At 48.6% G+C, this 25396-nt stretch overlaps 5 protein-coding genes, 6 non-coding genes and 1 pseudogene across 11 annotated transcripts; 6 read left to right on the forward strand and 6 right to left on the reverse strand.

Moving 5' to 3' along the window:
• Positions 1–16835, forward strand: part of LOC142047562 (histone H4-like) — a 21039-nt pseudogene extending 4204 nt beyond the window's left edge.
• On the reverse strand, positions 7671–7742 carry TRNAM-CAU (transfer RNA methionine (anticodon CAU)). Its single transcript has one exon. It is a non-coding gene; the product is annotated as a tRNA-Met (tRNA).
• On the reverse strand, positions 8151–8222 carry TRNAG-UCC (transfer RNA glycine (anticodon UCC)). Its single transcript has one exon. It is a non-coding gene; the product is annotated as a tRNA-Gly (tRNA).
• Positions 8897–8968, reverse strand: TRNAA-CGC (transfer RNA alanine (anticodon CGC)). The gene has a single exon. It is a non-coding gene; the product is annotated as a tRNA-Ala (tRNA).
• TRNAS-GCU (transfer RNA serine (anticodon GCU)) lies at positions 9080–9161 on the forward strand. Its single transcript has one exon. It is a non-coding gene; the product is annotated as a tRNA-Ser (tRNA).
• TRNAN-GUU (transfer RNA asparagine (anticodon GUU)) lies at positions 9851–9924 on the forward strand. Its single transcript has one exon. It is a non-coding gene; the product is annotated as a tRNA-Asn (tRNA).
• Positions 10934–11432, reverse strand: LOC116826562 (histone H3). The gene has a single exon (XM_032783362.2). It carries the CDS (start codon positions 11342–11344, stop codon positions 10934–10936), a length of 411 nt encoding a protein of 136 aa, XP_032639253.2. The 5' UTR covers positions 11345–11432.
• On the reverse strand, positions 12964–13473 carry LOC116826558 (histone H2A.J-like). The gene has a single exon (XM_032783356.2). The coding sequence runs from the start codon at positions 13455–13457 to the stop codon at positions 13068–13070; it is 390 nt and encodes a 129-aa protein (XP_032639247.1). The 5' UTR covers positions 13458–13473; the 3' UTR covers positions 12964–13067.
• LOC116826560 (histone H2B 8) lies at positions 13799–15007 on the forward strand. The gene has a single exon (XM_032783359.2). The coding sequence runs from the start codon at positions 13860–13862 to the stop codon at positions 14238–14240; it is 381 nt and encodes a 126-aa protein (XP_032639250.1). The 5' UTR covers positions 13799–13859; the 3' UTR covers positions 14241–15007.
• A 68-nt stretch (positions 16836–16903) lies between the features above and the next one.
• Positions 16904–19708, reverse strand: LOC116826556 (histone H2A.J-like). Its single transcript, XM_032783354.2, has one exon. It carries the CDS (start codon positions 19650–19652, stop codon positions 19263–19265), a length of 390 nt encoding a protein of 129 aa, XP_032639245.1. The 5' UTR covers positions 19653–19708; the 3' UTR covers positions 16904–19262.
• A 319-nt stretch (positions 19709–20027) lies between these two features.
• LOC116826559 (histone H2B 8) lies at positions 20028–20925 on the forward strand. The gene has a single exon (XM_032783357.2). It carries the CDS (start codon positions 20069–20071, stop codon positions 20447–20449), a length of 381 nt encoding a protein of 126 aa, XP_032639248.1. The 5' UTR covers positions 20028–20068; the 3' UTR covers positions 20450–20925.
• Positions 20926–23800: 2875 nt separating this feature from the next.
• Positions 23801–23873, forward strand: TRNAK-UUU (transfer RNA lysine (anticodon UUU)). The gene has a single exon. It is a non-coding gene; the product is annotated as a tRNA-Lys (tRNA).
• Positions 23874–25396: the final 1523 nt, after the last annotated feature.

A 25396-nucleotide genomic window follows, 5' to 3' on the forward strand; every position in this document is an offset into this window, starting at 1 on the left:
GGAAGTTAGCGAATGATTAGGCAGGTGTCCCAGCTCAGCGTTACTGCACGCCTGGCGCTCAAGGACGGAGTCTCGACAACTTGGCGCTCTCCATGCATGCCACTAGACTACGGTGACAATCGTTTGCAACTTTTTGCAATGTTTCGCTTCGGGAACAAAGAAGACGTGCGAAGTGTGGAAAGTAAGCCAGGAGCGCTGCACCTGCAATTTGGAAGTGGAGGAAGAATCTTTGGCGCAGAGGTTGGGTGCTTGTTGTTCAACCAAAAGGAACCGAACAGAGGATGGGATTCGAACCCACGCGTGCAGGCAGCAAATGCTGATTGCAGTCCATCGGCCTTAACCACTCGGTCCACCTTCGTCTTCGAAACAGCAAACGGAACTAATCTCATTGCGAACAGCAGATCGGGTGCTGGGCACCTCCGCAGTAAGCAGGATGTATTTCAAAGAAACATGAACATATCGTCTACGAGGGGATGTAGCTCCAGTGTAGAGGCATGCTTTCGCATGTATACAGTCCCTAGCTCAATCTCCTGGCATCTCCAAGCTACACCTTTTTTCGCCCGCCTTCTAATGTAAGTGTGAGAGGTTCAGGAAAGATGCAGGCAAGAATCATCCACTCACTCCTTCGTGCATGTTTAGCTCTGATCTCCACGGCGATTGCTCCCCTTAGAGGTCTTTCCTACGAGTGGTTTGCAGCCATATGGACAAGAAGATCAAATGTGAGCTGGCACATTGTACTAATTGCGGAGTTACCGCTGAATATAAAGCCTTTCGGTTTTGGCGGAGGAGGGAAAAGCCGCTAGCAATCTTGCCCGCGTGGCTGGAAAGCAGCGGTCTTGATCTTGCGGGGGTAGAAGCAGCCACAGGTTTATTCCACTCCGACTTCCTGCAAAGATGCAGGATGGACAGCGCGTAGCAACCCCGTTTGCAAATCCAGTCGAGAAAAAGCAGCCCCCGCCCCCGCCTCTTCGCTGCTCCATCGGCCAGCTGAATGCAGCAGCGTCTTTGTATCATGCAAGAGTTCAATCATTCTCGAATCACCAAGAATTTTTCTTTTTACAGACTTCCTCTTACGAGCAGCAAATGACAAGTAACATCGCAGTTGCACAGGACCAGGCCGCCTCAGGGGCCCCGCCTGGGGTGTTTGAACTAGGTAGAGCAGCCATGAGACCGAAGTGAAGTTGCACAAGAAAAAAGAAGAGGAGACTTTCCGGAGCGTTGGTGGTTAGTGTTAGCATAGCTGCCTTCAAGCAGTTGACCGGGTTCGATTCCCGCCAACGCAAAGTATTATTCCTTTAATTAAAAATAGGATGTTAATAGAGTTATTCCCGCCTTATTGTATGCTCTTTTTAGTAACTAACCACCCAAAGAGTGAAAAAAAACAAGGCGCTCCAGACTTGCATTGCCAACAGCAAGCCTGAAGCGGGCTGTCATGCAGGCAGTGCTGGGTGAATGAACCGCAGCAATGTCACCAACCCACAGTTCTCCCGGCCGGCTCTTTGCTGCTCTTGCTGGTGCCGGTTGCAAGTGACTGCACGTACAATTCTGCAACTTGCCGGCGGCCTTTCGAGTCCATTAAAGGAACGTGGTTAATCCGGATTCCCTCCCCTCCATGCCACTGTGCAAGATCAGGAAATAACTTGACAACTGTTACTAAAGAACGAAATGCGCAGAGAGGAGCAGAGTGGCGCAGCGCGAAGCTGCTGGTGCCCATAACCCAGAGGTCGATGGATCGAAACCATCTCTCTGAACTTTTTTTTTGGTCCCAAAAGGGCTCGAAAGTTTTTTGGTTTCTTTTTCCACATAGCACAAAACACACATGCGCTGACTTTTTCCTATTTGACAATAAGAAAAAGACAGAGTTGCCTATATGGGAAAATGGGTTTTTTGCAAGGATTAGGTTTTTTCAGTCTATGCTGCTCTGTGGCCACAGAAAAGTTGGATTTTTATTGTTTGCTGTTTACCTTGCTTTAGCTAATGTGCTCGGAAAGAGCTATAAATTAGCTTGGCAAATGCTGTACCACTGTAAGTTGTGTTCACACTTCTGTATTTTGACTGATTAAATTGCTTCAGCATAGTCCCACCTGCTTGCATTGTTTTGCATCTGGATGAGCCTGGTGAGTAGATACATGTATGCCTTCCCACCTCCCTTTAATGCTGAGCATCGCCCAGCACTGGCAGGTGCCTTTGAATCCAAGATGCCAGGTGAAACCTGCTTTTGTCCCTTGGCTTACAAACCCTGGTCTACCTTTCAGCCTCCAGCAGGTGCCCGTGCTGCCAGCGCCAGGTGGTATCAGTTACCGCGGGAATGGAGAATTTACTCTAGCGTACATTGATCTTTGTCCCATTAGTCAGATCTGTGAGAGGACAGATGTCCAGGTGAAGTGAATGAGTCACTCCTGGATGCGAGGCTGACTGTAAAAGGCTGAGATGTGCAAGGTGGGATGGCAGAGATGTCGTACCTGGTCACAAGGATGGGTGTGCGCTGCTAAAGCCAGACTGCAAGGTGGGACCATCAGAGACTGGCCGCGCCCAGACTAAGAAACAGGCCCAGTCCTTTGGAAAGTAGAATTAATTATATTGTAAAAATAAAATGGATTAAAAAATGTTGTCTGCACCTTTAACAAATTGTTGGAATTTGCAATCCAGTGTCAGAGACACAAACATTAGCATAGAACAATTGCACTTTTAAGGGCAATGGAAAGTATTAGCCTCTTAGATCGATACCAATCAGTAAGGACGTGGATATGCATGCTGTAATCACAGGTGTGTTTCCTGTCTGTTTGCTTTCTTTGTCCCTTTGTCTAAACTCCTGCCGTTCACTCTGTATAAATAAGATAGTTTGTGTCTTGCATGGTGCTCACATTATCTGGGTGTATTAGCAGAGCGCTGTGCTATCAAACGAGAGTGGTCTGACAAACTGTGAGTCCTGAGTCTAACTTGACACCTTTATCATGGAGGGGCCTCCAAGGTTTGTCCCTCTATCTCCATGTCAGTTCTCATCACTGACTACACAGAAGGGAAGCCAGACATGCCAGTGCCAGAGGGCTCTCTGCGCGCTGAAGGTGGATCTTCAAGGACCCAGTGTGGGAAAGCTAGACTTTGACAAGCCCTTTATGTGTTCATATGGCGTCTGGCCAGGACTCCACAAGTGCCTGCTGCAAGTTATGATTTGTAATTAACAAGCTCTGCTCTATGCTGTGTTCCCTGTTGACTATAACCTTCTGTTTTACTGGCTGCTGAGATCACGTCAGAATGTATGAGCGTTGAGGGCAGGGCCCGCTGGTTCCCCAGGCCACCCGAGGGACTTGCTGAAGGAAGCACACAGTGTGGACAGGAATGCTGAATGCTCCAAGGTCAGACCCAGAAAGGTCAAACTGTGGAAGCTCTTGCCCTGGTGAGTCGCTCAGAGAAAGGACGCTCCCCCTGAAGTGCTGGCTGGCTTTGTATGGAGTAGTCCACAGACATCACTCAGTGACACCGCATTCAGTGATCCCCTCAGAGTACTAGGTCCTGGTCTACACTAGCGTTAAATCGATTTCATAACGTGTTAAACATTTAACGCTGCACCGTCCACACTAAACTGCTCTGTAAATCGATTTAAAGGCTCTTTAAATCGGATTTCTGTACTCCAAAACGAGAGGAGTAACCCTAAATCGAAATTACTAATTCGGAATAATGTTAGTGTGGACAGAAATCGACGTTATTGGCCTCCGGGAGGTATCCACAGTGCACCACTACCGTCTGGACAGCAATCAGACTCAGAGGCACTGGCCAGGATAAACAGGAAAAAGCCCCGCGAACTTTGATCAATTTCCTGTTTGCCAGCGTGGAGCTCTGATCAACACAGGTGACCACGCAGAGTTCATCAGCCAGGGTAACAATGGATCTCCTGAGAATCGAAAAAGAGCACCAGCCTGGACCACACAGAGGTAGCGATCTGATCGCTATATGGGAGAGGATTCAGTGCTAACAGAATCCGTTCGAAAGATGAAATGAAAAATCTTTGAAAGAATTTCAAGTCTATGATGGAAAAAGGCCACAGCAGGGACCCGTGCAGTGCAGAGTAAAAGTTAAGGAGCTCAGACAGGCATACAGAAAACCAGACAAGCAAACGGAAGGTCTGGATCAGGGCCGAAAACATGCCGCTTCTATGCTGAGCTGATCTGCAATTTTAGGGGCTGCGCAACCAGTACCCCACCGCTGGCTGTGATGGTTCAGAGGTCGTGTAATATCAACCAATGCTGAGATTCTGCGGAGGGGAGATGGAAGAAGAGGAAGACTTACTAATAGACACACAGCACTCCATTAGCCCCAACAGCACAGGAGCTTTTGTGACCCCAGAATTACCTGCCAGACCCGACACCAAGCACTACCCTGAACATATGAAGCCATGGAAAACCTCTGTGCAGTGTACCTTTATAATCAAACATGTTTTAAACAAGCATTTTTTAATGATTGATTTGCAGCGGCTTGTGATGCATCGCAGCCAGTAAAGTTACAGGAAAAGTTCATAACATGTCTGGGGAAGGAGCGAAAATCTCCCAAAAATACTCCATGAACATTTGGAATTGTACTCCAAAAAGCCTTTGCAGAAGATTTTCTGGGCAAGCGGCCTTGTCCGGTCCCCCATTGTGAACCTTCCCTCGCCATGCATGTAGCAAGTAATTCGGACCATCTATGCTTCACTGAAGCACAGTACGCGTACGCTCCGGGTGATTGCTGGCATTCAAGAAACATGACGTTCTGCATCTTGCTGTTTTCTCCAGCAGTTATATCATTCATTTAATCTGGTTGAATTCAGGAATTATTAATTTTAGGGGCCATACATGGCATTTTCCTACTGGCTGCCCTTCACCTCCTTGCACTAGCAAAGTGGGAGGGGTAGTGCTAGCGCTGAGCTTTTTCAGCAGTGTGCGAGCAGATCTTCCCAGCTACCAGCCATCTGTGGGCGGGGGGGGAAGGAAGGAGGGGGAGTAGATTACCAGTGATCTTACATGATAGCAGCCATGCTCGATGCAGGTGTGGGAGGAGGAAAGAGGGGTTGTGTCTGCTGGATCCTCTTAACAGGAAACAAGGCAACGTAGGTCCCTCGTGTATATGAACTGCTGGAGATCAACATAGACACTTAACCATTGGCCGCATGGAAGTGAATTTTAGCCTGGACCTGCGTCTGTGAGATCTGCAACACCAGAGCCACAGGACTCAGTATTAAACATGCAAAATGCGACCTCGCGTATGTGGTAGTGGAAAATTCCAGATATTACATAGTGTAAGAAAAGAGTACAAGGATTTTCTCATGTAAGTAAGTAGACTTCGTAAATGTATCTTTTACATTCTTCTCTCCCTTCCCTCCTCCTCCATCAGTCTGCACAGTGTCGCCCTCCCATCCCATCTGAAGGCTAGCCCAGTAATTGAGTAGTAGAAAAACTCAGTATAAAGTGAATTTCTCAGAAATCATGAGTATAACCGGAATGACAGAGCTCATCAAATAGTGAAGATAATAAATGGTATGATAGCAACATACAGAAAGTGTCCAGTTGAACGTAGATAAGGAGCAAGAGAGGCTCATAGAGATGAGCGAGTGGCGGACAGAGATCAGAGGTTTAGGCAGGAAGATCAGCGGTGGCGGGATGCAACGCTGGAGCTGCTGCGTATCAAACTGATATCCTCACACGTGGTGGATCTTCAGAAGAGCAGCGGGTTACAGAGTCCACTGCAGCCATGCTACCACCCTCCAAGCTCCCCACGTTCCAATATCTTCCTCACCCAGACCTGTTAGAACCGGTGGAAGCTTTCTGCACCCGCACCACTCCACCCCTATATAACCTTCCAACCAAACAGCTGATTACGTGTGAAATTGCTAATGCCTTTTCCTTACCCTCCAATTCTCCTCCCAAACCACAGCGATTGTCTTATCTGCATTATCCTATATAATTTCTGCTTCTTTCTCTTTATATTATTTTAATAAAGAATACATCAAGGGAGAGGTGGGTGCTTACAGGGAATGACTTAGAAAGCATACATGACTTTTTAAACAATACAAAATGACTTTTAATAAAGAATTTAAATGATTTTAAACCGGATACTGACTTTATTCCTTCAGCCAGCTGTAGTAAAGAAGGGTGGTTGTGCTTAGATCGAATGATCAATCCAGGGGAGGGTCATCAAGGGAAACAAACACTACAGTCATCACGTACCTCTTGCCCGTGCTGAAACTCGTTTTCAAGCTTCTTTATGATGGGCACCGCCCTCCTGGTTGTTGTTCCTAATCTCACCATCGTTTCTGTCTGCTGCTCGTAGCAGCGGCCAGGTGATTTGTCTTCTCGAGCACCAAAGTCCTGCATCACCCAAGCTAAGGTCATCCCCCTTACTCTCACAGAGATTGTGGAGCAACACACAAGCAGCAAAAAACAAACGGGACCATTTTTGGCTGTACCGAGATTTCTGAGGCGAGTTTATTTAAATAGCTCGACATTCAAATGTCGCCTGGTGATGTTTCCTCCCCAGCCCCCTTTTAACGCCAAAGTACGCACATTCCAACACCATCTGCCACTTTGCTTCAGCCTCGTAGTAAGACAGTAACCTAAACAGCTCCAAAGTCTCCCCAGTGCGATTTATGGATCTTCATAGACATGCCCATATGTATTTTCAACGATCTAAGGCTAATACTTTTCCAATTGCCCTTAAAAGGTGCAATTGTTCTATGCTAATGTTTGTGTTCCTGACAACTGGATTGCAACATTCCAACAATTTTGCTTAAAGGTGCAGACAACATTTCTTTAATCCATTCTTATTTTTACAATATAATTAATTCTACTTTCACAAAGGACTGGGCCTGTTTCTTAGTCTGGGCAGCGGGCCAGTCTCTGATGGTCCCCACCTTGGCCAGCTCTGGCTTTAGGCAGCCGCACCCCACCTTGTGACCCAGGTACGACATCTCTGCCATCCCCACCTTGCACATCTCAGCTTTTACAGTCAGCCCCGCATCCAGGAGGTGACTCAGTTCCCACTTCACCTGGGACACATGGTCCTCCCAGATCTGACTAATGGGACAAAGATCAATGTACGCTAGAGTAAAATTCTCCATTCCCCGCGGTAACTGATCCACCTGGCGCTGGCAGGCCACGGGCACCTGCTGGAGGCTGAAAGGTAGGACCAGGGATTTGTACAGCCCCAAGGGGAACAAAAGCAGGTTTCAACCTGGCATCTGGATCCAAAGGCACCTGCCAGATGCTTGGGCGTGGCTCAGCATTTGAACAGGGAGGTGGGAAGGCATACATGTATCTCACCAGGCTCATCCAGATGCGAAACAATGCAAAGCAGGTGCGGACTAGCTGAAGCAATTTAATCAGTCCAAAATACAGAAGTGTGAACACACCTTACAGTGGTACAGCATTTGCCAAGCTAATTTATAGCTCTTCCGAGCACATTAGCTAAAGCAAGGTAAGACAGCAAACAATAAAAATCCAACTTTTGTCTGTGGCCACAAGGCAGCATAGACTGAAAAAAACCTAAATCCTTGCCAAAAAAACCCATTTTTCCCATATAGGCAACTCTGTCTTTTCTTATTGTCAAATAGGAAAAAGTCAGCGCATGTGTGTTTTTGTGCTATGTGGAAAAAGAAACCAGAAAAACTTTCGAGCCCTTTTGGGACCAAAAAAAAAGTTTAGCAGAGGATGGTTTCGATCCATCGACCTCTGGGTTATGGGCCCAGCACGCTTCCGCTGCGCCACTCTGCTCCCTCTGCGCAATTTCGTTTCTTTAGTAACAGTTGTCAAGTATTTTCCTGATCTTGCACCAGTGGCATGGAGGGGAGGGAATCCGGATTTAACACCGTTTCCTTTTAATGGACTCGAAAGGCCGCCGGCAAGTTGCAGAATTGTACGTGCAGTCACTTGCAACCGGCACCAGCAAGAGCAGCAAAGAGCCCGGCCGGGAGAACTGTGGGTTGGTGACATTGCTGCGGTTCATTCACCCAGCACTGCCTGCATGACCAGCCCGCTTCAGGGCTTGCTGTTGGCAATGCAAGTGCTGGGAGCGCCTTGTTTTTTTCACTCTTTGGGTGGTTAGTTACTAAAAAAGAGCAACATAGGCGGGAAATTAACTCTATTAACATCCATATTTTTAATTAAAAGGAACAATAACTTTGCGTTGGCCGGGAATCGAACCCGGGTCAACTGCTTGGAAGGCAGCTATGCTAACCACTATACCACCAACGCTCCCGTGAATGTCTCCTCTTCTCTTTTTCTTGTGCAACTTCACTTCGGAGTCTCATGGCTGCTCCTACCTAGTTCAAACCACCCCAGGCAGGGGGCCCCCTGAGCGGCCTGGGTCCCTGTGCAACTGGCGATGTTACTTGTCATTTGCTGCTCGTAAGAGGAGTCTTGTAAAAAAGAAAAATCTTGGTGATTCGAGAAATGATTGAAACCTCTGCATGATACAAAGACGCTGCTGCTATTCAGCTGGCCGATGGAGCAGCCGAGGAGCGGGGGCGGGGGCTGCTTTTTCTCGACTGGGTTTCAAACGGGGTTGCTACGCCGCTGTCCCATCCTGCATCTTTGCAGGAAGTCGGAGTGGAAAACCCTGGCTGGCCTTTCTAACCCAGCCGCGCACCCGCTGCTTTCCAGCACGCTGGGGAAGAATTCAGCGGCTTTTCCCTCCTCCGCCAAAACCGAAAGCGCTTTATTTTCAGCGGTAACTCCGCATTATACATCGCGCCTCACATTTTGATCTTCTTGTCCCATGTGGCTGCAACCACTCGTGGAAGCCTCTCTGGGAGCAGAGCCGCTGAGAGACACGAGCTACACTGCCACTGAGGTGAGTGGGGTGATTCTCTGCCCCTGCTCCTTTCCCTGCCTCTCACATAATTAGAAGCGGGGGAAAAAATGGTAGTTGGAGATGCCAGGGATTGAACCCGGGACCTCATACATGCGAAGCATGCGCTCTACCACTGAGCTACATCCCCTCGTAGACGAAATGTTCATGTTTCCATTTGAACACACCTGCCTACTGCTGGGGTGCCCAGCACCCCGGATCTGCTGTCCATGAAGATCTAGTTCTTTGTTCTGTTTTTTAAGACGAGGTGGCCGAGTGGTTAAGGCGATGGACTGCTAATCCATTGTGCTCTGCACGCGTGGGTTCGAATCCCATCCTCGTCGGTTCCCCTTTTGGGCTGAACATCAGCACCAACCTCTGCGCCAAAGATTCCCTCCACCTCCAATTGAGGTGCCAGCGCTTCCTGGCTTTACTTACCACACTCGTCACGTCGTTCTTTCCCGAAGCGAAACATGCAAAAAGTCAACGTGTCCGTGCTGGGGGCTGCAGAGGAGCGCCAGGCAAACTCCTCTTAATAAAGCCCCAGACACTGAGTGGTGACCCTGCTTCATGCAACCTCTGAAAAGCCTGGTTTGCGTCTGTGCAAGAGTTTGGGACTGCGGGAGGCAGGAAAGAAATCAAATGTCTGGATCCAAGTGGCTCTGTTTTTCCTAGTGTGTCCCTTTACTTGAGCGATGGAGAAGACACAAGCTCCTCTTTAGTCGTGGCCTGAGCTGCAGCTGGCTGGGGGGGGTCATTCACTAAACTGACCCACTGATTCGTGTTTCTACCCCCGTCCATATCTGGTCCCTTTCCCTCACTAGCTTCTCTTTTCTGATCTCTGCCCCCACAAGGAGGCTTCCCCTCAGCCCCGCCGCACTGGTCTTTGCGTATTTTCAGTTGTGGTTTCACCGTGTGGAGCTTGTATAATAAAGAGGACACGTAACACAACCAAGTCACTAGTCCAGAAACTGCGGCGAAAGAACACTATGTGTAGAAGTGGAGGGGATGTACATAAAAAAATGAAGCAGCTGTCTCTGTGGCGCAATCGGTTAGCGCGTTCGGCTGTTAACCGAAAGGTTGGTGGTTCGAGCCCACCCAGGGACGACGCTGTCTATTTAAGTCAGGAGCGCTTTTAACACGTTTAAGTACGTTCTCACCGGTACCCGCACTTCATTTTACAGCCTGTTCCCTGTCTACACCATACTTTGCCTTTGGAATCACAGGCACATGAATGGGTCCGTTTTTGGCTTTCCAGCAGTTGGGGACCTTTTCTTGTGGTACCGATTTGTCTTAGTCCTTTATTGACCGAATGATCATTATTATCTCGGCGGAATTAGTTTAGCTTTATATTTGTCCCCCTCGAGCAAACAACGGATGTATTGTTAAAAAGAAGTCAGGTCTCAGCAGCAATGTAGACAAGTGCATCACATGCCTTAGGAGACAGCACCATCTTGTGGCCATTTCAGCCAACTTTTTTAAATGCATTTATTTTCATTGAAATATTTTGCTCCCTAGAAATTCAGCCTTGGAACAGGTTTCTGAACAGAGCGGGGGGGAGGAGAAGGACGGACGGACTTCGGAGTCACTCAATAAGGTTTTTAAAGGTACTGTTGCTTGGCGGTTTTCAACCCCCCCCGTACTGTACGCATCAACATCCATCGCACCAGCACAGGGCCAAATCCATTCCAGCCACATCACTACCAACTCTGCATTTCACTACCAATTCCTCAGTTCCGTGTAAACGCAATCACCCCAATTTCATCTCGGCTGGGTTAGACTAACATTTTCTGGATTGCTAAATTAAACACTTGGGCTAGAAAACGGAGACGGGAGAAACTCTAAAAACGTCGTTATGATAAAGGTCTGTACAGCTTTTAGGTAACTTTCTTTTATTGTAAGCTAAGAGGTATCAAAACTAAACCACATTTGCAGTGTTTGTAGAACAAGGAACTTTGCGCTGACTGTTTAGATACTTCTACAATTTAACAACCGAATTAATAAGACATCACAGTGGATTTGAACTCTTCGCGTGGGCACGTGCTGGCTCTTAAGAAGAGCCTTTTGGGGGGGGGGGGGGTTGTCGGAGAGCCGGCGGCTCGAAGGGAGTGGCTCTCTAGGCCCTCTCCCCGCGGATGCGGCGCGCCAGCTGGATGTCCTTGGGCATAATGGTGACTCGCTTGGCGTGGATGGCGCACAGGTTGGTGTCCTCGAAGAGCCCCACCAGGTAAGCCTCGCTCGCCTCCTGCAGGGCCATGACAGCAGAGCTCTGGAAGCGCAGATCCGTCTTGAAGTCCTGGGCGATCTCCCGCACCAGGCGCTGGAAGGGCAGCTTGCGGATCAGCAGCTCGGTAGATTTCTGGTAGCGGCGGATTTCCCGCAGGGCCACGGTTCCGGGGCGGTAGCGATGGGGCTTCTTCACCCCACCCGTGGCGGGGGCGCTCTTCCGAGCAGCCTTAGTGGCGAGCTGCTTGCGGGGCGCTTTCCCGCCGGTGGATTTACGAGCCGTCTGCTTAGTACGAGCCATCCTCGGTGCTACGCGTTACCAAGCTCTCTGCAGTCCATGCACAGAGCAATAAGCACCTATCACTTGCTGTGCGCAATTTATAGCCTAACTCTGTCTCCTGATTGGCTCTGAACTGCCGGGCGCCCGTTGAGGGGTTTAAATTTCCCGGGTTCAGCACGGATTGGCTATAGGGGCTGCTCCCTCCGTTGGGGGCAAGACGTTCCTGGGGTTTGAGGTCTTCCCGCCATTGGAAATGCGGGCGGGCGGAATGGTCTCTGAGGCAACGGACGAATTCTAGACGGGGATTGGCTAGAACTTGAAACCCTCTAGCTGCTTATAAGGGTGGGGGTCAGGAGAGTTTCTATAATCAAGTCTCCTCCTCTGATTGGCTGGCCAGTATTTGAATTTCCCGGGCTTGACGGGGATTAGCTGGAGATTTTACACCCAACAGTGTGTTTGGCCCACGCGTGGCCATGGCCCTGCCCCTTCCCCCCAGTCGCTCTCCCGACGAGACACAAGGCTCCCTGGTGACGCAGCGTCGTGGCAGGCGGGTCCTTGCTCTCTGCCGCCAAACTCGGGGTGCCGGCGCCGAGGGAGGGGGAGTCAGTCCGCCGCTGATCCATTGCACGGCTCCCTTGCCCTGCACAGGGCCCCGGGCTCCGCTCTGCCCATGCAGACGCAGCAAAGACTCCAAATGTGAAATCCAATAGGAGTCACGCGTGCAGAACATTTCTGTCTGTCCCATTGCGGCGGGGGGGGGGGAGTTTCCCCTCTGCAACCTCACCTAGAAACAAACTTGGCGCTTGGGTTTTAATGGGTGCCTCCCGTTGAATGCACTTCCCGCCCCTCCGGCTCGGTATCATAAACACTAAATGAAAGCAAGATCCACAGGACACTATAAGGCTGGATTTTCAAACCTATGAAGATCACAGTAATTTCCATGGCAACATACTATATGATGTCATAATATAGGGTGAGGTCTTTAATACAGGATCTGGCAACAGGGGGGCTAGACTACGGGGTAGGGGGAAGCTCCAGTAGGAGCAGGATCTAGGTGATTGTTTAGGGAAGGGCATTATGATCCAATGATTACAGCACAACATGTCCTGAGATCTGGATTCTACACCAGAGACTGCACGTGTGACCCTATGCATGTATTCTAGCATCTCTGGTGCGTACACACTCAGGGACATGTTTTCTAAGGAGTTTATTCGCTTTGGGGCTGCTGGGTAAGAATGGCGCGGAAGTATGTGTGGGGGAGGGTGGGATCTGAAGATTTTTTGAAAACCCCACCCTCGCAAATGTTTCCTTTCCCCGCCACCCGGCTGCAGCTCATTCCCAACCAGGCCAAAGGAGCAGGGTGTTTCACTAGAGACAGAAATGATGGATCTCCTGTCCCATTCATTCGTTTACTCCTAACATTCTTTGCCTTCTCGCTCACGGAGTCGCTTCAGTTCTTGACCTCAAAACCTGAGAGAGAAAAATTCAGCCTTCATCTACCCCCTTCATAAAACTCCATCTTTACCCACTTGTATGGATGCTTCTTTGTTCGAATTGGAAGTTCTGTTTACACCATGAACATAAGCATCCCCCAGTGCGGTACCACAGCTCCACAGTAACGTACAGGTTTTCTAGGACGGACAAGCTCTTTTTAGGAATTTGTGGGTGGCTCTTAAAAGAGCCTTTGGGTTCACAGAGACCTAGTCGTGGGGTAAGTTTTCTCCCCCCAGGGGATGCAGCCGCCTCATTTGCCCTTGGCTTTATGGCTCTCAGTTTTCTTGGGCAGCAGCACTGCCTGGATGTTTGGCAGGACGCCACCCTGCGCGATAGTGACTTTACCCAGCAACTTGTTCAACTCCTCGTCGTTGCGGATAGCCAGCTGCAAATGCCGGGGGATAATACGGGTTTTCTTGTTGTCCCGGGCAGCGTTACCAGCCAACTCCAAGATTTCAGCAGTGAGGTACTCCAGCACCGCAGCCATATAAACGGGAGCGCCGGCTCCTACTCGCTCCGCATAGTTTCCCTTGCGCAGCAGCCGGTGCACGCGGCCCACAGGAAACTGCAGCCCAGCACGGGAGGAACGAGACTTCGCCTTAGCCCGCACTTTGCCTCCCTGTTTTCCACGACCAGACATGACACAAGTTGATAGTAGAAAATCTCTAACACAAACAAAACGTAATAAAAGCTTTGAACAGCTGCCGGCTTTTTATCTTCTCATGGGGATGGGGGGTGAGCAGCTCCTGATTGGCTGCCTCATGTTTCCGTTCCAAAACACCCAATGAGAAAGGCGCTTCGCAATCTCGCCAATCGGGAAAGAAAGAGGCGTTTCACGTCCAATAGCAGCACACTATTTGGAGTCAGACTATTTGCATCTCAGGTGACGACTTCAAATGGCAGACCAATATGGAACCAGCCAATAGGAAGGTTAGAATTACGCTACCCTTATTTGCATAGGGGCGCTATAAATATAGGACTCTCCACCGAGTGGCTTATTGTGTTGTTATTTTTGTGTTCTGCGGTGTGACTGGTAACCGAGATGCCTGAGCCGGCGAAATCTGCTCCCGCGCCCAAGAAGGGCTCCAAAAAAGCGGTGACCAAGACCCAGAAGAAAGGGGATAAGAAGCGCCGCAAGACCAGGAAAGAGAGTTACTCCATTTACGTCTACAAGGTGCTGAAGCAGGTTCACCCCGACACCGGCATTTCCTCCAAGGCCATGGGCATTATGAACTCCTTCGTCAACGACATCTTCGAGCGCATCGCCGGGGAGGCGTCTCGCCTGGCACATTACAACAAGCGCTCCACCATCACCTCCCGGGAGATCCAGACCGCCGTGCGCCTGCTGCTGCCCGGGGAGCTGGCCAAACACGCCGTCTCGGAGGGCACCAAGGCCGTGACCAAGTACACCAGCTCCAAGTAAACGGGGGTTGTGCCTCTCCGGGAAGTTGTTACATCTAAAACCCAAAGGCTCTTTTAAGAGCCACCCACTTTCTCTATAGGAGAGCTGTGCCTCGCTGTCAACAATAGAACTAATCTCTCTTTGCAGGGCTTTAACTTGTACAATCTGCTTAACTTACATGAGAAACGAACTTGTGTGGAAAACATCAGTCTTAAGGTTTGATTATGTAATAGGAAAAATAAGTTTGTTTACGTATTCTGAGATCAGTAACTGTAAAATCTGTCATTTTAAGATCTATTCAGGGAAGGTATTCAAACATCTCTTTATGCAGTACAGAAATGTCAGTTCACAGTACCCAAAGTACTTCAGAAAGCTACTGGGGAAGGAGAGGCCTGGAGACATTACTGTAAATATACAGACTGGATTTTTCTAATAAGAAAACGAATGTTAATTTTTAAAATGACCATTTAGGGACTGGGGAAACTCATCCATTCTTGTCAGTGGTATCAGAGTCTTCAATGAAAGAGGCTATAGTGACTAGGTTTTACGCTTGTTTGTTTTTTAGCTAGAGCTTTTTCTTCATTCCTCGAGTTTTATAACTACAAGAAAATTGTATTTGGAGTAAAAATAAGATCTCATGTTAGGCTGTGATAAATATTTGCTATAAACTTTGAATCCATTAGAATAAGTATTCCTATATTCATTTTCTTCAAGATTTAACAAAGAAAAACATTGTGAAATAACCGGAAGCCGCTTTTATAGACAAGTCAAATTACACTTTGCAGAGAAGTGAGAAAGAGATATTAAGAGTCATATAGGTTTCTAGCTTTTTAAGAAAATTTCATCTTTAGTGTAAGTGACAATCTCCTTACAACTATAAAAGAGACACTGAGGATTTTCTGTCCTTTCCAGTGCTGACATGGAGCGATATTTCAATTTTGTTAATATATTAATTTAAGCCCCTTCCCCCACAGCCCATGGTAGTTAAATGGTTGATGGCTAGGGTGACCAGATAGCATATGTGAAAAAAACAGACTGGGGTGATAGGCGCCTGTATAAGAAAAAGTGACCCCCAAAATGGGCCTGTCCCTTTAAAAAGGGCACATTTGGCCACACTTCTGATGTGGGAGTCACTCCCCACCGTTGAGCTGCGGATGTAAAAACCTGTATTTCAAGTGGCGTCGTGGGAAGTTTTTCCCCTGCAAAATTTAGGGCAGGGCAGACATCAGGAAATGAACTGCTAGGACGTGGCAGAAAGAACAAAGTGTCCCATTTGCACAGCCATGGGGGGTGGCTCCATTTGTGCTGCGTGACCTCTCCAGGCCCAAACCTCTGAGACACTTTCTGATGGGAAAAATAAACCGATTTCCAAACTCCCAAAGGGACCTTTTGAATCTCTTCCGAGTTTCAAAATGCACCTGCTGTCCCTCTGACCCAACGGAACCAAACATGCAGGGACCTCCAGACAATTAAAGGGGACACACACACAATACACATTCTCTCTCTCTCTCTCTCTCTCTCTCACTTTGTGGCCTGCCTCAGCTCAGAGATCCCTGAAATGAATCGCAGCCCATGAATCAAAGCTGAGTGATTAAATGCAATTCTTAAATGCTAAATTACTTCTCTTCCCCCCCCTTTTGCGCATGCTCTGGGGCAGATAAGGCGCCAAATTTTACTATTTGAATTTAAAATTAAGGGCTGCATGCTGATTGGCCAGTGGGGCAAGAGGTCTCATTGGTGGAAGCGGAGACGCGACGCCTTTATAGGGTTGGGGAGGTAAAGTACAGGTAGGTGGTTCTTGTGCTCGTCTTGTTCACTCTGTTTTCCCTCTGGTCGGGAAGGGGCAACGCAGAAAGGAGGGAGTCAGAACTGTCATCCGATATTTAGAATACTTGCGAGCCTGGGGGTGTCTTGCTCCCAGCGCAGGGGGATGTGAAGATCATTTCAGGGCTAATTAGGGTTGCCAGCCTGGCCAGGGTTGGCCTCGAGTCTCCAGAAATTGGTATCCATCTCCAGGTGAGTATTGAAAGCAATCTCAGAGATTTTAATAGGCTATTTTAAGAAAATAACATTGTCATGTTGGGGGGGGGGGAATCTCCCCGAATAACTTCAATCAGAGTTGGCAACTTTAGGGCTAATGCACAAAGAAACTCAGGGCCTGCTCAATGTTTTCCTGGAAAACATGATCTGGAGTGTGGTGCTCAACACAGAACATGCTAAGAGAAACACTCTGAAGGCCATGGATATGGTGTATACCTTGAAACATCAAGGGTGCACCTTACCTGGGTGTGGGGAGGGTTGAACCCTCAGCCACACCCACAAAGTAGATGTTCCATCTAAAAGTCCTTCCCTGCCTGCAGGCAAAGAGCTGGATTTGCTCCAAACCAAAGTTATGTAAATAAGAGAGTTAAGGTAAAATTAAAAAGTTCTGAACTCATCTCAGAACCGAAGTAACACATCACAAAGTTTTGGTTCTGAGTGGGGTTTTCTGCAGTGCCTTCATACTTGCTGCTTTGTTTTTTCCCTTTGCATTCATGTACTCTACAAAAAGCCCAGACCTTTTAAATGGAAGCCCAGTAAAATAAATATGCTTTGCATAACATGTCTAAACTGCATGCTTTGTTTGCCAAACCCTGTAATATAGCTCCTCTTACTTGTTAAAAACAAAAATGGGAAAAATCTGTATTTCTCAAAATTTACTCCCCTCTTTAACTATGACCACCCAGAATGACAGTAACAAGAACATAAAGAGCTGCCATACTGGGTAGACAGTGGTCCATAGCGGAGCTTCAGAAGGGAGTGTGCAGAACAGGGTAATCACAGAGTAATCTACCTCGGCTTCCATTCCTGGCTCCTGGTAGTCAGAGTTAAGGTCACATGGATCCACTAGTGCAGGGGTTCTCCCAACAAATTTTTTGGTGGCCACGCTGACAGTTCTTCCTAAAATACTTAATTAGCTTCAGAAAAAAAACCAATAAATATGTACATACACATGTCCAAATCATTGTAATTTATTCCTGTAGGGTTTTTGTCAGACTCGGTCATGAAAATAACATACAATTGTCTCTATTCTTTACTGGCCCTAAACAGAATAGAATCACAAATACGGTGTTCTGCATGGTCTTTGCCTTTTGTTTTGTTTTTTCGGATGCTTTTAAAAAAAGACTTGCTAGCTAGGAAGGCTGCTGCTGTCAAAAGTGATATTTGCATGTTTGCTAGTATCACTTTCCACAGCAGAAAGTTTACTCAGCCCCAGCAAGCCCTGGGACAAATTAAACCCTGGGTGGGGAGATGGGCAGGGAGGCAGCAGGGTCCAGGGACTGTGGTGGGGATGGTGAACCTGAGGCTGGAGCTTGCCATCACACATGGAGCCTGAAGTCCTCCAGCTGAAGTCTTCCCCCCCGCCCTCCAACCAAGTAAAGTGGGGAATTCAACAGCTGCCAGCACCTCCAGCATATGTGTCTTCAGAGGGGGGCAGAACTCAACCCCTGCTGGCAGCCCTGGGAGATGGGCTCTTGCTTTGCCCCCATCCCCACTCACAGCCCAGGAGGCTGTGGCCGCCTTTCCGAAACGCTGCCTTAACAGGCCTGTCCTCCCTGAACGTATTCTGTTCTTTTCTGACCCCCAAGTTATGCTTTTGGGCAGAACATCATGCCATGGCACTGAGTTAGCTGGGTGTTGTGTGAAACAATACTTCCTCTTATTTGTATTAAACCTGCTGAATATTAATTTCCTTGGGTGGACTCTGGGTTCTGTGTTGTGTTCCTTTCTTCCTGCTGCATTCTTGGAAATCTCTCACCATATGCACACACCATTTACATTTAACTGACTTAGGGTAGACAGAGTTCAGGATCTGCAATTGGGTCTTCATTGTCTTTGCTATAGGATGGTTCCATATCGTAACTCTGGAGTTCCAGGTTCTAGCATAAGAGTTTAGGATCAGATTTCTACATCTAAAATAACCATAGGAGGAGTGAATGGTCTGAGTCCACACAGTAAATTTCCTCCCCTGTAGACATATTGCAAATCTTTTAGACTGCATACAGTGGCTAGACACTCTCTGTATAGTAGCATAATTTTTCTCCCCAGTGATAGACCCAGAGAGCTCAATCTATTTAGTTTAATACAGACAAGGTTAAGAGATGATTTGATCAGTCTGAAAGTAGTGACAAGTGAAACAACTACTTGAGAAAGTTCCTGGTCTGACAATTAATTATCCCTAGTAATTAGTTATCTTGACAGTATCAAGAACCCTCCCAGCTAACTTTGCTTACAACTGACAAAAATAATGCATAAAATCCAGTAAAACACAAGTAACATGCCAACTAGCCAGATAAACTTGGAACAAATTAATTCAAATTTCTTGCAATGCAGAGACCCACGGCTGTTGTGAATTACACCTTCCCTTTACCAGGTAGCCTTGGTCCAGGGCTTAAAACACACAGCTTGAGTCCCAGGTGCCTGGTTCCTTTCCTAGCTTGACTATATTTTTTGTGCACTTTTAGGAAAGATGCTTAGGCCAATGTTTTCAGACTGTGATGTTTATAAGCACCACTGCACAAGAATCCCAGATGAAAACAATAAAACTGCACAGCAGAAAAAAAAAGGTTTAACCCAAAGAGAACCAGGCACTGGCTTTGGGGAGTTTGAAATGTTTTCAGTCCTGGGTGTGGGTTGGTCTGGTTGAAAGCTCTAGGCTGGAAGGGCTACAGGAATCACAGCAGCTACAACCACTCACCCACATTTAGTTCTGGGATCTCATTAGTTCAACACCAGAACGGGTTTCAGAAAAAGTTTGCACTAGAGCAGGGCTAGAGAAACAGACACATTTTCCCCCCTAGCCTCTTGTGTGTGGCTTTTGGATCTGCAAGACCAAGACAGAATTTCTAAAACTTTGTGAGGTGTGGATAAAAAATAGAAAAGTGTTTTTTTTAAGCACCCCCATCTCCCTTTTCCGCAGCACATGGAGCGATTCCCAGCTTTTTCTGAAATTGTGGGTGGCTCTTAAAAGAGCCTTTGGTTTTGGGGGACTCGTATCCGCGCTCACTTGCCCTTCGCTTTGTGGCTCTCGGTTTTCTTGGGCAGCAGCACCGCTTGGATGTTGGGCAGGACGCCACCCTGCGCGATGGTGACCCCCCCCAGTAACTTGTTCAACTCCTCGTCGTTGCGCACGGCCAGCTGCAAGTGTCGCGGGATGATGCGGGTTTTCTTGTTGTCGCGGGCGGCGTTACCAGCCAGCTCTAATATCTCAGCAGTGAGATACTCCATCACCGCAGCCAAGTACACAGGGGCCCCAGCTCCAACACGCTCCGCGTAGTTCCCCTTACGTAGCAACCGATGTACCCGCCCCACTGGGAACTGCAGCCCAGCACGAGAAGAGCGAGACTTGGCTTTAGCCCGCACTTTCCCCCCTTGCTTTCCACGGCCAGACATCACACCGCTCTACTAGCACCACACCACTTCCACTATTGCAATGAAATACCCAATGACAATGCAGTCAAAAAACAGCGCTGCCGGCCTTTTATTCCCTCATGGGGATAGGCAGAGCGGCTTCTGATTGGTTGCCTCAGGCTTCTGTTCAAAAACAACCAATGGCAAAGCCGATTCGCAATCCCGCCAATCGGGAAAGAAAGAGGCGTTTCACGTCCAATAGCAGCACACCATTTGGAGTCAGACTATTTGCATCTCAGGTGACGACTTCAAATGGCAGACCAATATGGAACCAGCCAATAGGAAGGTTAGAATTACGCTACCCTTATTTGCATAGGGGCGCTATAAATATAGGACTCTCCACCGAGTGGCTTATTGTGTTGTTATTTTTGTGTTCTGCGGTGTGACTGGTAACCGAGATGCCTGAGCCGGCGAAATCAGCTCCCGCGCCCAAGAAGGGCTCCAAAAAAGCGGTGACCAAGACCCAGAAGAAAGGGGATAAGAAGCGCCGCAAGACCAGGAAAGAGAGTTACTCCATTTACGTCTACAAGGTGCTGAAGCAGGTTCACCCCGACACCGGCATTTCCTCCAAGGCCATGGGCATTATGAACTCCTTCGTCAACGATATCTTCGAGCGCATCGCCGGGGAGGCGTCTCGCCTGGCGCATTACAACAAGCGCTCCACCATCACCTCCCGGGAGATCCAGACCGCCGTGCGCCTGCTGCTGCCCGGGGAGCTGGCCAAACACGCCGTCTCGGAGGGCACCAAGGCCGTGACCAAGTACACCAGCTCCAAGTAACCGCGCGGCGTGTTACTCGCTCAAAGAGACGTCAATTTCAAAGCCCCAAAGGCTCTTTTAAGAGCCACCCACTATTTCTATAAGAGGGTTGCAATTACTGTACGCTGTGTGAGCAACTTGTCTTGCCAAGGTAGCTCCTAGCAAAACGCATATAGGACTGGTTTCTTCAATCTGCTGCTTGTTCGGGGGCTTTCCCGGGGCGTGTTCGGCTTTAGCAAGTCTCGATTGGCTTCTTCCTTTAATTCCCTGTTTGTTCATGTTAATTAACTTTATTTAAGTGGGAGGTGGATCCGGGTTGGGCTGCGCTGGGCTTGTTTGCTCCTGGCTTGAAAAGGCAGTGCAACTCTTTAAATATTGTAGACGGGGGGAGGTTTTTCTGTGCCACGTCAGTGGCTTCTGTAGGATTTAATGATCAGATAGTTTGTGGTGCTTCTATTCCCTACTAAGTGCTTATTAAAATCAAATTTTAAAATAGACTTTTAACAGGTTGAGACGTGTCTGTACATCTGGGTATAGTGCTTAGATGACCCACACATACACGATTTGTTCTTAAATCACAGGAAATCCGCACTAACCCAGAGTCAGCGACAGGATTCTGATCCGCTGCTAACAAAAATCTCGGCCTGGACAAGCGGCGATGTTTGCCAAATACCCACTTTCGCTGCCAACCTCCCACGCTGGGAAGGGGAGATGGGGAAACCCAGGCGCGACCTGAAATCGCTAGTCGGTGAAACTCCGCTGCTGAGCGAGGGACCCTCTTCACTTGCAACCACGTGGGGTTTGGGGGCGGGGAATCAAAGTTAAGTGAGTTGGGGGGTTATTTTTCCTTGCGGGTTGGGTCAGTCTATAACTTCGCTGCTGCGTTCGACACACTGAGCCCCCCACCCCCCCCACTTTGCTAGGGCGCTGCAGGGACCCTTGTCCGGGGGGAGGGGGAGTGTTTCACACCAAAGCGCTCCCGGCGGCCACTCTGCCTGACGTCAAAGATCAAGACCGGCTATGATTGGACGCGGTGCGATCCGCTCTGTCTCTGGTCAGAAAGGAAACGCGTTGGGGGGACGGGGCGGGTTTTTACCTTTTCTACCTCGGTTTTCCCTCTGAGCCGATTCCATCAATGCTGGTTGTGCCCAGCCCGCCAGAAACCATGATCATGTTGAGGGCTGTCAGATTTTACAGCAAAAAAAACGTCAAAAACAGCTTCCAAGGAGAGACTTGCTAAACTTGACTTAATATGCAAATTAGATACAATTAATTTAGCTTTGAACAGAGACAGAGCCCACAAAAGCTTATGCTCAAATAAATTTGTTAGCCTCTAAGGTGCTACAAGTCCTGTTCGTTTTGCAGAGACAGACTGACACAGCTGCTACGCTGAAATCAGCTTTACAGAGGCCTTCCTCCCTTCAATAGCCATTGATAAGGACACCCTGGCTTGGCTTGACTGGATTGTATATGTCCAATCAATCAAGTGTTGTTACAATGCTATTTTTATCTGTTATATTTTTGCTACTTTTTATTTTTATTTGGGTGGTGGGAGGGAGGTAAAGGTGTTTTTTATGTTTTTTTTTTTTTTTTTTTAAGGCACTAAAATCTCTGAAGTGCTTCAGGGCAATGTTCAGGGTATTGCCCAGGCCTAAGATCTGCCCTTTAGCCCAGTCACACTGGGCTTGAAACCATAAATTGACCCCCAGATGTAGAAGAGCAAGGGAGTGCTGGGGCTTGTTCTGGAGAATGATTGATCTGGGATATGAGGTCGTACACAGACCATGCTAAGATCAAAGTGTGCACATGATGCTTGGGTTTGGGGTGTACACAGATATCAGGAAAAAACAATGAGGAGGGCTTGTGGCACCTTACAGACTAACACGTTTATTTGGGCATAAGTTTTCATGGGCTAAAACCCACTTCAATGGGTTTCTGCTGATACAGACTAACACAGCTACCATTCTGAAACAGATCTCGGGGTTACACATTGTACTGGGGGGCCTGAACCTTCAGCCTGCTGCAAAATGAAACAACGACCCAAAAAAGGGGTCTTGAAGCCTGGCTCACTTCCACACTAAAAACGCTGGGTTATTTAGCAAAAAGTAAATATTAAATGTATTTAAAATATTCTCTCTTCCAAGTGCTTTCAAGTCCAGTACTTGCGGTGTTAATCCAAACATTTTGGATGCAATAATGTAGCTCCCCCTGGGGCGGAATAGCAAATAGCATGTTTTGTTTTCTGGAGAGTTCTTTTAAACGGAAACAATTCAGCCCAAGAGGTTGGACTGGCGACCTCCCCTCAATTTTCACTGATTCTGCAGTCATAACATGTGAAACGTTTAGGTCAGTGTTTTGCACTCGCCGTTTTAGCTGCATTGATGAGGGTGCTCTGCATAGGGCTAAGTGACTCTAGCCCAGCAGCTCTCCACCTTTTCAGACCACTGTACTCCTTTCAAGAGTCTGATTTCTCTAGGGTCTCGGCTAACACCCTTTGCCAGGTATTGTTACAATATGGAAAAACGGGGGTGTCAACTCTCATCATTTTGTCACCAGTCTCACAATCATTATTAAAAAGAATGAGGAGTCCTTGTGGCACCTTAGAGATGAACAAATTTATTTGAGCATAAGCTTTCGGGGGCTAAAGCTGAGGAAGTGGGCTTTAGCCCCCGAAAGCTTACGCTCAGATAAATTTGTTCATCTCTAAGGTGCCACAAGGACTCCTCATTCTTTTTGTTGATACAGATTAAAACGGCTGCCACTCTGAAACGATCATTATTGTTTTCCTTAAAGCCCCAGCTCCTGGAGTCAAGTGAACAATGGGATGACTTCAGCCTTCCTTCTTAAAGCAAAACTAAAGTGTCTAGAGCTGGTGGCTGTGGAGAAAGCTTCAAAACGCGACACACACCCCGCTTCTCGGGCACCCTAAAGAATCCAGAATCAGAAAGCAAACAAATGAACTCCTCGAGTCTCTTATTTTTACATAATCTCATGATTTTAAAGTCAAGCTGATGATTTTTGCTGAGCCAAACTCATTAGTTTTGAGCATCTGGGGTTGACAATCCTGGACAAATCACCTTCTTGCTTCACTCAGACCTTTCCCCCTCCTCAGTAATTAGGCTGCTGCTAGAAGGGTAATTAATGATCAGGTGCTGAGCAGCAGGATGACACCCCCGTGCCCCTGCCTTTAGCTACAAGAGCGGAGATTTGCACCCCCGGGCGGCCCTTTCCTGGGCTGTTGTCACATCTCTGCACTGGGTTTCAGTTTGCTGGGGCGGTGCCCGCCCCCTCCGCCCGATTGGCTAATCTTTTGCCCAATCAGAGAGCAGGATGTAAGTTTAAAAATGTAAAGCTTCCCACTGCCACTCAGAAGCCCGGATAGCTCAGTCGGTAGAGCATCAGACTTTTAATCTGAGGGTCCAGGGTTCAAGTCCCTGTTCGGGCGACAAAACTGATTTTATTCCTGTGCTTTACATTTTTCCATAAACCAGAGCTGAGCAAACTGCGGCCTGCAGGACCTTCCTGCCCAGCCTTTGAGCAACTACCCTGGGAGGTGACACTCTGGGCTGCAGGGCTGCCAGCGCCTGGCCTGAGCAGGTCTCTGTGCTGCACGGTGAGGCAGCTGACTCCAGCTGGGCAGCACAGCTCTAGTGCCGCCAGCTACCGGTGCTCCAGGCAGTGCGGTAAGGGGGCAGGGAGCAGGTGGGGTTGGATAGAGGGCAGGGGAGTTGGGGGGGGTAGGCCAGGGGCAGGGTGTGGATAGGGGGCAGGGTGGTCAGAGGGCAGAGAACAGGCAATCAGGAATCCTGGGGGGGCAGTCAGGAAGGAGGGGGAGTTGGATGGGTGGCGGGGGCACTCGGGGGGGTCTGGGTGGGGAGTCAGGGAACAGAGGGCCGGGGGGTGGGCATCAGGGAACAGGGGGATTTGGATGGGCCAGGAGTCCCAGGGGGGGCTGTCAGGGGGCCAGAAGCAGGGAGGGAGGTGGGGGCTGGGCCACATCCCCCTCCCCTAACCAGCCGTCCATACAATTTCCAAAACCCAATGCAGCCCTCAGGCCAAGAAGTTTGCCCGCCCCTGCTCTGGTGTCTGTTGGTGGCTGCAGCGCTACAAATCCTGTTCAGGGAGGTGCTGCATGGACCCAGAACAGGGCAGTCAAAGATTTTGTGTGGTTGCATGTTCCTTTAGTGACACCAACAACAACGTGAAGAAAAGGAATAGTAGGGAATAAAAGTGACAGGGGGTTTGTTTGTTTTTTCTATGCTTTGGTAAGGAAAAGACCGAGATTACCCCAGAAAGAGCAGGAAAATCACAGTGATGATCACGAAAGCAAAAAAACTAGGGGTGCTGCGATCAGTCGAAATTTGAATGGTTAACGGCCACAAGTGGTGTGTGGCCCTTAACCCCTGAACCTGCTAACGCCCCCCCTCCTCTGCACATTGGACTGGGTTGGGGTAATAACCAACCAACACAGACCTTGACTGAGACCAGGATCTCCATTGCACCACCTGCGGCAGAAAGGCCTCTCAAGATGAAGGACACAATTTTCACATATGAGTGAGACAAGGGCCTTCTTTACAGACCCTGGGGATCCTGTTGTGCCAGGGACCACACACAGGGCCGCCCAGAGGATTCAGGGGGCCTGGGGCAAAGCAATTTCGGGGGGCCCTTCCATTAAAAAAAAAGTTGCAATACTAGAGAATACTATATTCTCGTGGGGGCCCCTGCAGGGCCCAGGGCCTGGGGCAAGTTGCCCCACTTGCCTCCCCAGAGCAGCCCTGACCACACAGACCCAGGTCAGTAATGAGGCATGTGGATGGCCAGATGGACCTGATGGTCACACTGCCTGCCTTCTCGCTGAGCAAAATCTCATTTCTTCCCCCCGACCAGGAGTCAAACAAGCATCACCTGCGTGAAAACCACAAGTCTCGACTTAATCTAGAGGTTCTCAAACTGCTTCAGCTAATTAAG

This window comes from Chelonoidis abingdonii, chromosome 11 (genome assembly GCF_003597395.2).
Source record: "Chelonoidis abingdonii isolate Lonesome George chromosome 11, CheloAbing_2.0, whole genome shotgun sequence".
NCBI classification, from domain to species: domain Eukaryota; kingdom Metazoa; phylum Chordata; order Testudines; family Testudinidae; genus Chelonoidis; species Chelonoidis abingdonii.